General features: G+C 45.6%; 1 protein-coding gene across 2 annotated transcripts in view; it reads right to left on the bottom strand.

The window, feature by feature from the left end:
- LOC136520171 (AT-rich interactive domain-containing protein 6-like) overlaps positions 1-15,092 on the bottom strand; it is a 32,055-nt gene extending 16,963 nt beyond the window's left edge. Inside the window, exons 1-13 of one of the 2 annotated variants that reach the window (XM_066513602.1) lie at positions 14,360-15,092; positions 14,221-14,260; positions 12,859-12,911; positions 12,682-12,727; positions 12,225-12,317; positions 11,302-11,424; positions 11,172-11,220; positions 10,909-10,981; positions 10,586-10,652; positions 10,207-10,257; positions 10,010-10,102; positions 9,789-9,922; positions 9,059-9,494 (exon numbers count right to left, since the gene is read on the bottom strand). In XM_066513602.1, coding sequence (XP_066369699.1) covers positions 9,821-9,922; positions 10,010-10,102; positions 10,207-10,257; positions 10,586-10,652; positions 10,909-10,981; positions 11,172-11,220; positions 11,302-11,424; positions 12,225-12,317; positions 12,682-12,727; positions 12,859-12,911; positions 14,221-14,260; positions 14,360-14,949 — 1,380 coding nt within the window. In that variant the 5' untranslated portion in view covers positions 14,950-15,092 and the 3' untranslated portion in view covers positions 9,059-9,494; positions 9,789-9,820. Of the gene's footprint in view, positions 1-9,058; positions 9,495-9,788; positions 9,923-10,009; positions 10,103-10,206; positions 10,258-10,585; positions 10,653-10,908; positions 10,982-11,171; positions 11,221-11,301; positions 11,425-12,224; positions 12,318-12,681; positions 12,728-12,858; positions 12,912-14,220; positions 14,261-14,359 lie in introns of those variants that run through there. The other variant, XM_066513603.1, reaches the window with a different exon arrangement.
- Positions 15,093-15,979: the final 887 nt, after the last annotated feature.

Here is a 15,979-nt window from a genome sequence, read left to right as displayed (position 1 = left end):
GAGCCCCAAAAGAAATAGAGCTGTTATGTCCCTCATTGGGCTGACTCCGTAGCAACCGGACCCGCCTGTGGTCTGGACCGGACGCACCGGAGACAGGGTCTGGTCGCCTTGAAACCGCCATGCGTACACCTCTTTGAATCTGGGCCGTTGATCACCAATGGCTACCTCCAACCGCGCAAAGTCAGTCACTCTGGACCGGACACACCGCCAGCGTCCGGACTCTCCCATGCCCGTGAGTCCGGAGCGAAACAGAAAGCATCCAGAGCGCTCTAGGATGAACGGACCCAGTCCAATCCTCATGACCGAACCCTCACAAAATCTAGTCCTCTCGATCAGCATTTGCTCGTGCACCAGGCAGCAGTGATCAGACTTGGCACAAGCATGTCCGGTCACGTCGTGACCCCTAGAGTTCGATCGCAACGAAATCTACATCGAGAGGTTCCAGGGGCTCCGGACCGAGTCTGGTCTACCCCGACCGGACCCACCACCTGAGTCCGAAGCATGCAAAGCTACCATGCGTCCTTCGCCGCTCAACACTTAATCAATCGAACCCATAGAAGATAGTAGCACCCGTAGGCTAGGGTTGGCGACCGGACTCACCCACTCAGGGTCCGGTCCACCCGTAGCTAGGGTCTGGTCAGTGTTTTCTTCACCTTTACATCTCCAACTTCTTCACCCTTGCTCCCAAGTGCTAACCACAAAGTGTATCATCATTGTGCACGTGTGTTAGCATTTTCACAAAGCATTTTCAAGGGTGTTAGTACTCACTAGAATCTAAATGCATATGCAATGAGTTAGAACATCTAGTGACACTTTGATAACCGCATTCCACAAATGAATTTCTCCTCTCTTCATAGTACGGCTATCTATTCTAAACCCACTCACACCCACTAGGTGTCTTGAGTGGCAAAAAAATGGCCCTATCAAATATACCTTTGCCTTGAGCCTATTTTGTTTTTCTCTTTCTTCTTTTCCAAATAGGAGCTTGATCACCATCATCACATGTCCATCTTCACCTCCATGGACTTCATCTTGCTCCACTACTTGGTGTGTACTAACCTATCTCAAATTCACTTAGAGCCAAAGGTTAGTACTTAAGGTTTCATCAATTAACCAAAACCAAACTAGGTCTTTCACCTAGCTTGCATCTAGGGGCTTGGCTCTTAGTAGCGAGGCTCAGTGCATGCTCTGGTGTTTGGTTGTTTGCACGAAATTAGGCTGCTCCAAGAAGTTCTTTGGTTGCTTACACTAGGACAGGCCGAGTGAGATAAAAAAATATAAATAATTATCATCACAACATTTACTTTTAATATTAACAAAAAAATAAGTTAATATCATTTAATATGTGCTAATAATGCATGAATAACATCATTAGATGGCTAATTACTCGCATCCCACAAGCCAATTTTTTTTGTTTTTTGCCCTTTTTTGAAAGATAATCATAAATAGACCCTTGGAGGCATGCTTTTAAAATCTAGACCCTAGGCACGGCGCTGTGGCAATTGGTGCTAAGGTTACACATCTCAGCGCCAATTGCTCTAGCACCGAGGTTGGAGTCGTCGTAAGCGTGGCATCCTGCGTGGAGGCTTGTGTGGCACGACGTGGCAGCCGGCTTGGCCCCGTAGATCTTTTTTGCCTAGCTCGACGCCGAGATCCATGGCATCGAGCTTGGCGCCGCCTCTCCTGGCACCGAGCTCAGCGCCCTATGCTTTGGCGCACTCCTGTTAGTTGCGTCATCATGTCGTGTATGAATAATAATCGTACTTCATGTTTAATGCTTGAACGACTTGTTTCGTATTGCTTACCGTGTGTATTCACAAAGGGAAAACTAGCACATTGTTGTTACATACGTATATACATAGGGTCAGCCTGGCTTGCATGGGTGGCGCCAGGGGTATGCCCCTGTATTCCTTGGAATACCCAAGATTTTGTGACACAACAATGAATATATCTATACAGATTTACATGTATATTGGTACATCACATTATATGTTGCAAATATGGCAAATAAGCCCAATACACCAATTAGTTCTGGCAGCCCACGAAGAAACAAAGCCCAAAAATGCAAAAACCCATCAACTCGTTGTCTGCTTGTCTCGCTCTCCCTCCCTGGCTCTTGTCCGTCGCTCTTGCTCGTGAGAGGCAAAACCGCGCCACCCTTGCTCTCGCCTCGCGGCACACCGCCGCCTGTAGCCCGGCCGGCCGGTGTTCAGCTGCCATCTGCCAGGCGCCAGCCACCACCACGGTAGGCCAACAGCCCACAACCAGCACCTCCCCCACTCTGGCCGCCCCTGTGGCCCTGCCCCTTTCCCTACTGCCTCCTCCTGGCGCAAAGGAGCCATCCACCGATGGCCTGGCGGTGGCACCCCTTCGGCGTCCATGTCCGACCCTTCGCCCCCCAGCAAAGGACTGGCGCGTCCATCACTTGGACGTTAAATTGGCCTTCCTCAACGGCGACCTGGCGAAGACGGTCTTCGTCAGGCAACCTCTAGGTTTCGCCGTAAAGGGAGAGGAGCACAGGGTGCTCCGACTGCGCAAGGCGCTCTACGAGCTGCGGCAGGCCCCACCAGCATGGAACTCCAAGCTTGACGCCACGCTGGGGGAGCTTGGGTTTCAGCGGTGCGCAACTAAGCACGAGCTCTACACATGGCGACGGGGGAAGGAGGAGCTCATCGTCGGCGTGTATGTGGATGACTTAATCATCACCGGCGCACGCACAGAGGACATCAATGGCTTCAAGCGCGAGATGGTGGCTCGTTTTCGAATGAGCGATCTCGACGCACTCTCCTACTACCTCGGCATTGAGGTGAGACAGGGGAAGGAGGAACTCACGCTCGGTCAGAGCGAGTATGCCTCCAAGCTATTGGAGCGGAGCGGCATGGCTGAGTGCAAGCCATGCATGACTCCGATGGAGGAGCGGCTGAAGCTAACGAAGGCTAGTATCGTGGCGCAGGTGGATGCAACACTCTACCGGAGCATCGTCGGTGGTCTGTGCTACCTAGTCCACACGAGGCCGGACATTGCGTTCGCCATGGGCTACGTCAGTCGCTTCATGGAGGATCCCAGAGATGATCATTAGGCTGCGGTGAAGCGGCTACTGCGCTATGTCAAGGGGATGGTAGATTAGGGGATCATTTTTCCAAAGACCGGCGGGAGTAGGCTGCAGCTCACTGTGTTCAGCGATGCAGACATGACGAGGGACATCGACGGACGACGGAGCACCTCTGGCATGCTCGTCTTCCTCTGGTCAGCCCCAATTTCATGGCTGTCGCTGAAACAGAAGGTGGTGGCGCTATCTACGTGCGAGGCAGAGTACGTAGCGGCGGCCATAGCGACGTGCCATGTTATGTGGCTACGCCGGCTGCTGGGCGAGCTGACCGGCGTGGAAGCTCACCCACCAGCACTGATGGTGGACAACCAGCCCGCCATCGCCCACGCGAAGAATCCGGTTCTGCACGACCGGAGCAAACACATCGACGTGAAGTTCCACTTCCTCAGGGACTGTGTCGATGGAGGGCAGATCGTCATCGAGTTCGTCGCAACTGGTCGGCAACTCACAGATGTCCTCACCAAGCCGCTCGAACGTCTTCGACTCATGGAGCTGAAGGGGATGATCGGCATGGAGGGGGTACAAGGGTTAGCAATAGGATTAGGGGAAGATTGTTAGATAATCTACTGCTATCTTGTGTGAACACAGCAAGGGAAGGCGGCGCCGAAAAGGCCCCCTGCTGTGATACTGTAGCCGCTGTAGGTGCAGGTGCAGGCGCCGCACGGCTCACCTGCAGTACTGTAGCCACATGCAGAGGCCGGCGCAGAGTCAGCCCTGCTGTGTTATCTAGTTACTGTTACAGCATGTGCGATGTATTAGGACTAGATGGATAGAGTTGTATAAATAGACTACCACGGCAACTAAGTAAAGAGAGTTCAGATTTGCCATCTCCCATACAGGGCTTCGGCCAACGCTGGTGTCTTGTACTGTGTGTGCATGCTCTGTTCTTCTTTCTTCTTCTAGCTCTAGCCATAGTGTGTGGGACGGACAACGCTTGTTCGTGATCGGCACGGCTAGTGGGTGCTCGGCAACACTAGCGGGTGCTCGGCAAGACTGATGAGTGGTTCACTCACCTGAGCCGGTGATCCTGTGGGCCAGCACTCCGTCCACCTCGACATTTACGCCGAGAGACCCGATCGCGACGCGGAGAGGTCCGGCACAGTGGCCATGGCGAACTCGATTTGGGGGACAAAAATAGAGTTCCCAAATTGAAGGCTCCGAATACCAATCGTTACGAACCTCCACTATCAATCACAAATACAAGAGTAACTTGATACAATTTCTGGAGAATCAGAGGGAGTTTATTAGACTGGGAATAGCAAGGATCAGAGATAGGTAGCAAGAACAGCAGTACATCAAGAAGGGCTCTTGACGGAAGGAAGAAGACGACGGGTTCTAGTTCTGGTTCGATGACTTGTCCAGCTGTTGTTCCCCTCTTTTGTAGTCAGCCCGTTCCGGTAGATGGGCTAGGCCGACTCACCAGCCATACATTTGTGTAGTATCATAGCCCATAAGCCTAGTACATGACAAGAAAGTATAACAGACGAACAGTCGAGCCACCGAAGAGGAGAAGTCACGAGTCACGTCTCGCGCCTCGTGCTACGTGCGTGATCACGGGAGTCGGGGATTCATCTGCCGTATTACTGGCTGATTGAGCACTAGACGTCTATACTACTACTAGTGTATACATTGGGGAGGGGCCCATCGACGAGCTGGGCCTAGGACGATGCCCCTCCCCCCACCCTCCTCAGGGCCGGGCCTGGTCCCACATAGGTCGGAAACACTGCACATGCTTGTTTCATCATTAAATTAAGTATGCACTTTGATCATTTGATTCTCTAATGTTATGTTGGGTCCGAAGAATCAGATCACATTCCAATCTAGCAAGTCAATTTGCACTTTAGCTAGAACATCATCTGCAATACCCCGCAAAAAAAACATCTGCAATAACATAACAATGGCCACCGAAATGAGATAAGAGAAGGAATAACTGCAAGATGGATTTACATTTTATCTATTATAGAAAACATGGGGAGCATTCATACACTATTACACAGGGGGATTTGTAGGGGCGGCTCATGACCCTCTATGAGGTGGTTGTGGCGGCCGTCCCTACCCAGGCACCTCTACAAATCAACGATTTGTAGGGGTGGGTGAGGATTTATAGGGACGGCCGAAAAACGAGTCGCTCCTACAAATCCGTTTTCCAGAATTCTTAAATCTAGAACAAAAAATAGCAAAAACAATTTTTTTTAATCCTCGAACGCCTCACCGGGCAGCCAAACGCCCACGCCATCCCGGTCACAAGTCGCACCATTTTTCGCATGAAAATCGCGCGCTACGTGGCCACTGGGTTTCAAACAGCGGCCTCAGCCTCGCACGTTCCTCTCTCTAACCACTCCACCCCACACTCGCTTTGTCTATATCAGATAGTCTTTCTCCTCATATTATACTCAACTAACTTTAAAATGAGTGTTTGGAAATCTAAACGGATTCAAATGAAAATGTTGTCAACTGCAAAGTTGTATAACTTTTCGGGATCTACAACTTTGGTCTTGGTCGTTTCTCCATCCGAGATCATTTGAAAAAATCAAATTTTAAATCTACCAAATTTACACATAATTATCCTTAGCTAGATGATTCAAATGAAAAAATTGTCAAATACAAAGTTGTTTATGTTTTTCAGATCTAGAACTTTCACTTTTGTTGTTTCTCCATCCGTGATCGTTTGAAAGATTCAAATTTTAAATCTAAAAAGGTCAAAAGTAGTTATCCTTAGCTAGATTATAACTTTTGTTTTGGTTGTTTCTCCGTCCGATGTCATTTGAAAAATTTAAATTTCAAATTTGAGAAATTCAAACGTAGTTTTCCTTGACAAGATTATTTCAAATGAAACAGTTGTCAACTACAAAGTTGTATAACTTTTCGAGATCTATAACTTTTGTTTTGGTCCTTTCTCATGTATAAACACCATCCAACTTTATTATCCGGTAACTTACCTGTTCAATTGAACTGACACTACTGTCTTCTCTGACATGTGAAACATGAACCTAATAGAAAAGAAATCTAATATCAACATGTTGCTGTCGTTTCTTTTTCTGAACCTATGAACCAAGATGTTCTTGCATTGGTCCTGTGTGTGTGTGTGTATATATATATATATATATATATATATATATATATATATATATATATATATATATATATATATATATATATATATCATGAAGCACAAAAAGATGTGCAAGTGTAAAACAAGTGTTGAATTTAGAAATATAACTGCAAACGTGAGCACACAGATGCGCCCCAGCAGGCTCATTGGGGACTGCTGGTGGAATGGAACAAACCTGCCTGACGAATCTGTAGGAAAATCTTGAGCACATAAATGGCTGGAGTTAGGATGACCACTTAAATTTTGGGAAACAAGGGAGGGCACGGAAACGATTTTAATCCATTGCTTCTACCATTTCAGAGAGAGGAAAGGCAGGGAGGAAGCGAGAAGGGGTTGCTTGTACGTACCTAGACCTGCCAGGCTGCCACAGATCGTATCTCAGAAGGTTCACCAATCACCATCTGAGAGACCCAGACATGGCTCAACAGACTACATACAATGGCGCACCTCGTACGCATCATCCTCCTACAGGTTGTACCACGCCGGCCCATGCGGCCGGTCTGCTGGGGTTTTAATGTTTTATTGGGCTTGAAGGGGCCCCTCTCCAGTCTGTATATATACTGTATACTATATATTTGACAGAACCTGCATGGTGCAATAATTAGTGGGAGCAATAACGAACCTGACAACGATTGTGGAACGGAAACCACGTCGGCTTAAGAATTTAGCATGGTTTGATTCGCCGGGTCATATGCCACCATGTCCCCAGCTTGTAGATCAAGCTTAGGTAGCTTAGCAACAATAATTAACTACAGTGATCCCCTATCATTATGAATTCCATGGCTGAAATCCCCCCCCCCCCCCTCCTCCATCAACCTATAAATAGCCCGTCCTGCAGGACACCCGCATGACGACCTCAACATTGCAGTGATAGGCAACACATACTGTGAGTTTGTGTGAGGTGAAGATGACAGTGTCAGTGAGGAAAAGAACCCCATGGCTCGGCCTCCCCGTCTTCGTTGTCGGCGTGCTGCTCCTGCAGCTTACTTTGACGGAGGAGCAGGAGGTAGCTTCCGTGGTGCGCCTTGGGCAAGATGTTGGGGAGGAACACGATGCCATGGTGTTTAGGGACAAGAGCATGGTGCATGGTAGCATGGATGCTAATAAGGACGGCGGAGGCGGCGGTGGAGGTTGCGGAGGTGGTGGTGGTGGTAATGGAGGAGGAGGAGGTGGTGGTTGCGGCGGAGGGGGAGGGGGAGGGGGAGGGGGAGGGGGAGGAGGAGGAGGTGGTGGAGGAGGAGGAGGAGGAGGTGGCGGTGGTGGAGGAGGAGGAGGCTATAGTCATAGACGAGGTCAAGGTACTGATGGTGGAGTTGATGGTGACAAACGGAGAGGTAACTATGGTGGAGCCACTGGCGGCCGCGGCGGCAGCCCCGGCAGCCCTGGCGGCGACGGTGGCGGCCCCGGCAACCCGGGCAGCGGCGGCCACGGCGGCGACGGAGGCGGCGGCGGAGGAGGAGGAGGAGGTGGTGGTGGTGGTGGTGGTGGGGGTGGTGGTGGTGGAGGAGGAGGAGGAGGAGGTGGTGGTGGTGGTGGTGGTGGTGGTCTTCTTTAGGAAAACCAATATATGTTCTTATCATGATGTCATCTTATCGCCTTTAGGAAAACCAATGTATGTTCTCATAGTGATGTCTTCTTATGCCTATTAGTTGCGTCATCATGCCGTGTATGAATAATAATCGCACTCCTGTTAGTTGCGTCACCATGTCATGTATGAATAATAATCGTACTTCATGTTTAATGCTTGATGACTTGTTTCATATTGCTTAAAGTATGTATTCACAGATGGGCAAAAACTAGCACATTGTTGTTACATATGTATATATACATTACAGGGCGTGACTGATTCACGAATGAACCTAGCCTAGCTCGTATCTAGGGGCTAGGCTCTCCGTAGCAAGGCTCAGTGCATGCTCTGGTGTTTGGTTGTTTGCACAAAGTTAGGTTGCCCCTAAGAAGTTGTTTGGTTGCTTGTATTAAGATGGACCGTGTGAGATAAAACAAATATGTAAACAATTATCATCATAAAATTTGCTATGTGCAACTATTATTTTGTAGCTCTTAATTTATCTTATTACTCTTAATATTAATAAAAAATATGTTAATATCATTTAATATGTGTTAATAATGCATGAATAACATCATTAGATGGCTAATTACTCGCATCCCACAAGCCTAGCATGGGAGAAACAGCTACTATCCTCGTATCCTCAGAGTCAGGCTGGAGGACCCTTCTGTAGTTGACAAGCCAAGCCCAAGTGCTAGTGCAGCAAGCCAAACAAACAAGTCACATCCCGTAGATGTAGCCAAGGAGAATCCAAGCAACCAATCATGCCCTATTTCCCTTTTTTAGATGAAGAAAGACTTCCATTCAACACGGTGTCCATGCAAATCGTTGGACACAAGAACTACATGATGTGGTACCTGGTCCATCCGCATTACAGTTCATACCCAGGGTTACTAAAGAGTGTGCTACTGAATTACATTCCCATGGCTGCTGAGGCAATCACACCCTACTATTTTGATGTCGAATGACACCGACATGTACTCGTGGCTCTGCAGAACAGAACTGAACATTACAGCAAACAATTTGTACGGATCTAGATAACCCTCTACAGTTGCAAGCATCATTCATAGGTTAGGGTCATCTAAAAAGAAACATTGTTACAGAATGTTCTTATACGGAGCGACAAAACTGTGAGCGTACTGTCCTGAAAGCAACATAAAACCAATAACTATGTCCTCGGCAGTCGTTTAGTGTTCAGTATTGCTTCCTCTTTCAGCTAGTACCGAGGCACAAAGTCACACAATATGGAGGCAGGTTAGGGGGGGGGGCATAGAGTTCCAGACTGTTTGACAATACAAGTTGAATAGCAAATTAGCAATGCACCGACAACAGTTACATACAATGAATCTACCTGACTCCATTTTCCAGAGCTCAAATACTTGGAACAAGCTACATACTACATTGCTACAAACAGTACACTTTATGCCGGTTAAATTGAAAAGAAACCATGGACATGTTGAGCATCAGGCTATTAACATCCTAAACTCTAGGCTTAGTAACTTTGCTTTAGCTACAATTCACAGCCAATGGGCACAGCCGAATACACACAGAACTACGTCAACTAATGAGTTTAACTTGATACAGGAGAGATCTAGAATGGAAGAGTCTTGAAGCATTAGGATCAGCATGGAACTAGTTTTTGACGACGGTCAGGGTGAGAACTCTAAGCCATGTCACAACAATGTAATCCCACCCATAAGGCAAACCTGAAAGAGAAACAAGTTGGTTAGGGGTGTGGTAAGCACAAAACAGGTGCCGAGTTCACAGCTGGTTCCACAAGTGTGCACACAAGTAATCTTGTAATTTTGGGGGCCTAACACAAGCAGGACAAAAGAAAATCCTTGCATTCAATAAACAATAAATTCAGAGGTGTATAATCTTATTAAAATAATCAACTATGCATTTCTCCATTTTAGTATCCATTTTTATAGATGACAGTTTCAGATTCGGAATGATAAAACATAGACCTAGCAGTCTACCATTGGAAAACAAGGGCATACTTGTATTATTGAGCTTCATTGTGGCATCAACATTATTTTGATTGTTCAAATGGTGCACGCACAAATAGCTGCCCATGGAGGGTGACAACTGCAGAGGTTTGGTGAGGATCAATGCGGGAAGGCAAACTAATGACCTGCAAAGGATGCACAAGTTTCAGCAAGGAGTATATCATTAAAAGCGAAAAACATCCATCAGGATACAATTCAAAGAGCTCACAGACCTTCTTGAATGGAGTGACACCCCATGGGTTATCCAATTGCTCAGGCTCTCCAGTAACTATCAAACGACCAGCAGGGTCAGACTGAACATGTACCTGCATCAAAACATGCATCAGCGACTCCAACTTTTGCAGCACATAGAGGAGATCATGATTGAAGGACAATAACCAACCATTATAAAAGATTTGCATTTACTTACCTCTTCCCGCAGAAGGCCAGGAACCAACGCATAGATTTCATAGCAATCTTTCTGAAAGAAACAAAATTGAATGAAAATAAATAAATTAACTAAAACATAATCTCTTTCACGAAATGCCCTCAAGTGATCATAGTTTCACTGATTCCTGGCTAGCCTATATTCTTTACGAAAATTTCCATAATAACCACAAGGCCTAACTGAGATATATGCATTTCATAAAGAATCAGCGGTTCACACGTTCACTAGCACAATTTCAATGCTTCAAAATTTCCTTCAGGAATTAATGGAACTGAGAACTATGAGAAAACAACAAACTAATAAGCAGCAGCATAAAGCTATAAGATTTAACAACAGATAAAGGTGAGATACAGATACTCACGGTTTTCCTAACGTTTATTTTCACCCAATCAGCAGGAGGGCCCATGTCAATGACCATCGAGTCATTTCTGCCAGAGAGCAATATTTCATCAAATCAATCAAAGTCCAAGGAGGAAGGAGGAAAAAGGACTAGTGCCATGCCAAACCTAAATAGTTATTCAAATGGATATTATGCCCCGTAGGACTATTATTATCCATGCAAAAGAACAGAATGAAGCTAATTGTGTGAAGCCGTGTTGCAATTCTTACTGATTTTTTTAACAGCAATAGATAGGAAAATGGAATGCAGGATTTGCGTGAATATTAAGTGCTCAGGGGATTTACTGTAGCTTATCAGACTTATAAGGTATCACCCTGTCATCTTCCAGGGATGGTGTCCTTTTCCTCTTGGCAGAACCTACACAAATCCAAGGATTAGTAAGTTTTTTTTTCTCAAACAATGCATGAGAGCCGCAATTCATTTCATTAAGAAGAAAAATATAGTACAAGGAGAGATCAAGAGGCCTGTCCAAAGACCCAATCCACTCACAACGATTAGTAAGTAATGGCATAACGGAAGTAAAATGAAACAGAATGCAGAAAGGTACCACTGCTTTTAGGAGTTTTATCCTTCTTTAAGACAATTGGCCCTTTATCCTAGGGAAAAATAAAAAAAAAATATTATTATACAACAAAATGAAGATCGCTAATAACCCTTGATTTGAAAGCAACAAATACCTTAATTACAGGATCAGCGATTTCACCATTGCCTAGTAGGCGCTGAGAATGCCAACCTTGCATTGCACGAGTTGCGGATTCTCTTCTGGCTCTTCCAGAACCAGATACATGGCTTCCACCCACCTGGGCAAACATACAGTGATACAACCTGAATTTTAGTCTCCTTGCATATCTTTCCCATGTTTTAGCATAACTGCATGAACATCCTGTCAGCACTTAGAAGTACTCTCTCCGTCCCGAAATAACATATCTCAAACTCAAAATTTGTTATCTTCGACAAACAATTAGTCTAATCATATGAAAAGCTTTTAAAGAGTAAAGTCCACTAGCTGTCCTTAAACTTATTCAGCTGTATCATCCCGGTCCCTAAACTTACAAATCACCCGTTGAGGTTCTCAAACTTGTTCAGCTATCATCTTGATCCCTAAACTCGCAAATCACCCATTTAGATCGGAACAGAGATTGAGTGCCTAAATAGGCGGTTAGTGAGTTTAGGGATCAGGATGACATAGCTAAACAAGTTTAAGAACCTAAACATGCAATTTGCGAGTTTAGGGACCGGGATGACACAGACGAATAAGTTTAAGGACCTAAACGGGTCATTTACAAGTTTAGGGACCGGGATGACACAGCCAAACAAGTTTGAGGACCGCCGGTAGACTTTACTCTTAATAAATCTTAAAGTACAAAAGTTGTTACAATGGATTTGTATTTAGAAATACTCTCTAATGACCAAACTTTTGTTGCCACAAATTAAACTATATTATAAGAGTGATCTTGAAAACCGCACCAAGTCAAATTGTGCCTTATATTTTGAGACAGAGGGAGTACATGGAAATATCACAGATCTTTATTCAAAATGAATTTCATCGCATTGAAACTAGCTTGTGCTAAGTTATATACTAGGCTACATAAAACTGTACCTGGCTCTCAGAACCAATCCGATCTGGTAGAGCAGATGAAGCTACTTGGAACTCTCCTGTTTCAATTTTGTGTTTCTCGTATTCAAGGAGTGCCTGTAAAAGAGAGGAAAAGAAAGATAAAAAAAGCCAGTATCTTGCACTACAAATTCTACCACTAAGAAATCCACAATATAACCTTAAATTTAATCAGCTCTGTACCAATTAAGGAGATTAGATTAGATTTAGGGCATAATCCTATGTTAACAGCTTGGTAAAACTTCTAAATAATGGCATGTACTTGAGCTGCCAAGACTCAATTGACATGCTCACGAAGAATGTGCTTAAATGAAAAGTTTTTTCTATTCAACAAACTGCCATGGTAGGTATCACATGGCAACACTCAAGTGCTAAAACAGTGCTGAAACTAGAAGCTATAAAGGCTGTACAGGTATCCCAGGAACCATGAATGTAAAATTACCTTCTCATAGAAGTTACGGAAAGTCCATGAAACAGTTGTGCATGTCCTGCATAAAAACATGCAAGTCACATCATGGGATAGAGTACAGAAAGAAGAGCTTATGTGAACTATGTCCCAGTGTCTGTTAAAATGACAATTGAGGATCATCAATTGAGTTGCAGACTATTAAAGTCGTACTTTGGAGGTTTGAATGACTCTCCCACTTGACGCCACAGCTTGCATGATGTCACCTGTTCAGTGTTGATGCAACTAGTTAGCAAGCATATGAGGCAAAATATCTCTCTTCCTCCCCCTCCCCCATACAGCAAAGTTAATCAACCAAAACCACTTTCCAGGAAACAGGGGGAAAATAGTCACGACCACAAATCAACAGATATATTTTAGAGTCACACAAAGAAATAAAATAAATTAAATGACAAATTGGCGCAGGGAAAAATTATGTCATCAATTTGGTAGAGAATATCAACACAGAGAGAACTTTCCCACTTAAGCAAACCATATTTGCTAGTTTATGTCTACAAACACACCATGATTACATTTCATCACTAAAAGTTACTAGCAGTATAGCTATTTAATCTGCAAATGGTGCTTTCTCAGATAGAAATACTCATGCTTATAAAGGTTAATTTTTGGTCCCTTGTTGAGATCTTTACCATTGCTTTTATTATATAGCGTTCTTTGTGTAAAGTGTAAATTATACATTTAAATAAAAAAAACAGTGCCAACCAGGGTAACAAGAGCAGGGATGGTGCATCACTGACTCTCAGAGTCAGACAGGAGCACTAGCGTTTCATAGGCAGGCTACACAGTAGTCTTTTTGAACATCGACTAGAAGATTTTAACATGGACACGAAATGCTACAAACAAGGTGAATGGCTAAACATATTCCATGCCAAAGAAAGATAACAGCATCAATGTTTTGAATCGTCTAATCGACCCTAGTCCCCATGGCACCGATTAGCCTGACTAATCACGACTACTCGTAATTAATCGGGACTAATAGTAACTAATCGTAGTGCATAACTGATCACCATGGCACCGATACCGACTAATCGCAATTAGTCGAACGACTTGATAATCTTGAACAGTATGATCAATTAATATGATGGTTTTGTACGACTCTGGAAGAGAAAAGGGAGAAATCAGAAATCAGATAAAAATAGTGCTGACACGTTTTGTGCAAAGTGTAAAATTAAGATAATCTAATGGTCAAATAAAACATATGTAAACAAAATTGGGCAAGCTAGTCAAAATTCATAACTCATCCTTGAGGTACAAAGTTAGATGAGTATGATATGCTAAGTACCAACATAGAAAAGCTAAGGCACATAGGGTGAGAAATTCAGGATTAAAACTCTAGCAAGAGGCGCTTTGCTACAGACATGTTCCTGACATGTGTTCATTTTTAGCAGAAAAAAAATATTAATGACCGAACATGTGTGATGCAAATAGAACTCATAATTCAACCATTCCCATACGAATAGAATCATTTGTGTTTTCTTCAACAAACCTAAAAGGCAAAATATTGAAGACGAGTACCTGATCATAGCCACCCAATCCAGTAACTTGTCTCCACAATCTAATGACAATAAAGATACAATTACTTAATTCAGCGTGGTCATAGGACAATGAGTAATTACAGGAAAAAAAAATAAGGTTTTGTGGTTTGTGTGCTTACTTGAGGCAATTCAATCCTTCGCCATAAAACTTTGGGGGCTTGAACTCCAACATTTTCTCCCTGTGGAAACGCTCGAGCTCCTTCATGAAGGCAGCCTGCTCCTCCTCAGTCCCCGAGTCGTCACCACCAGTGGTGTAATCGAACATGAAGGAATTATTTGAGATCTTGGTCAATGCCAGATCCTCCTCAGCCGGCACCAGCACAAGCTGGTTCACAATAGGCTGATTCTGACCAACCAGGCCCTTATCATCACCGCCATCTCCAGCCCCACCCTCATCCGCCGAGCCACCCACCGTCACGGGTCCATCCCCGTTCTCCAGTTTCACAACCTCGCCAACCAAATCCGCCGTCGGGCCACCATTCAGCTCCTCCATGTCCCCCTCCTCCGCGCCCTCTGCTTCGGGCTTCACTGAAGCCTTGACGGAATCAACGGCGTTGGCAGCCCCGTCTGCACCGCCCTCCCCCTCCCCCATGACGGGTTCCTCCTCGTCCTCCGCCGCCGCGGCCTCGCTCATGGGGGCATCGGCGGCCGGCTGTGCCTCGCCTTCCGCCTGCGGCGGCGGCTCCTCCACACCTTGCTCTCGCGGCATCCTTGGTCCCGGCAGCGGCGGAGGCGAGGTAGACGTCGGACGCGGTGGGAAGGGCAAACCCTAGCCGGAGATGGGGAGACGACGAGAGAGAGGGAGCGGAGGGAGAGGACAGGAGCAACAGTGGAGAATGGTTTTGAACTGAAACCGTGCTAACGTGGGCTAGCGGGCTACTCCCCATTTTTTCCAAGTTCCAACTGTTTTCAGTGCCTTAAAAAATTACGTCATGTTTGGAATGCGTGATTTTTTTCCTATTCCTATGTTTTTCTATGAAATTAAACTGATTCTTGTGAAATTCCTATGTGATTCCTGTGAAATTTCTACGTTTCAAACAGGCCCTTACCCAGTGGCGGGCATCCAACGGTCAGAAATCCTCTAGAGGAATAGCTAAGAGCACTTTTGGATAAATGGTAGCTAATAGGTTTGTGAATGGTTGATATTGCCTCTTTTTTCTGTAAAAATATGAGTTGTTAAAAGTTTTTCTCTTCCTTTCAACGTAGTATATGACATAGACATACTAGGATTCAACAATGTCAAATTTCAAAACTTTACCATTTTTGTCACATTCAAGGCTTTTCAACCATCACTGGTTTCACCGTGTAAAAAATTATCTTACTAGCCAAGTCGGTGATCCAACGGTTATAAAATCAAATGCCCTCATCTCAAGTTGAGTTGGTGGAATCTGAAAGCTAGACCTCAACCTATGCAGTTTGGATCAAAAGCTAGATTCTATAATCGGTAATGCTCCGATTAAGACGTCCGCAATGGAATGACGCCCCACTCGCTCACTCCCACACCCAGTCCCTCGCTTCCTCCTCCCTTCCGCGCTCGCGCCCCGGCCCTACCCCAACGTGTGGCCATGGCTGCCTCCCTGGCCGGCGGCGGCACGCTCCCCCACCCTGACGGCCTCCTCCCCCACCCGACAGCCCCTTCCCCCACCTCGACGGCGCCCCTCCCCCCACCCCGACGTCCTCACCCACCGGGAGCGCACTACGTCCACGGATCCGGTGTCCCTCTTCGCCCACCTCGACGA

The sequence above is a fragment of the Miscanthus floridulus genome, chromosome 18, assembly GCF_019320115.1.
Source record: "Miscanthus floridulus cultivar M001 chromosome 18, ASM1932011v1, whole genome shotgun sequence".
NCBI lineage: Eukaryota > Viridiplantae > Streptophyta > Magnoliopsida > Poales > Poaceae > Miscanthus > Miscanthus floridulus.
The sequence above is the reverse complement of the archived record's forward strand: the minus strand, read 5'-3'. Positions and strand labels throughout refer to the sequence as shown.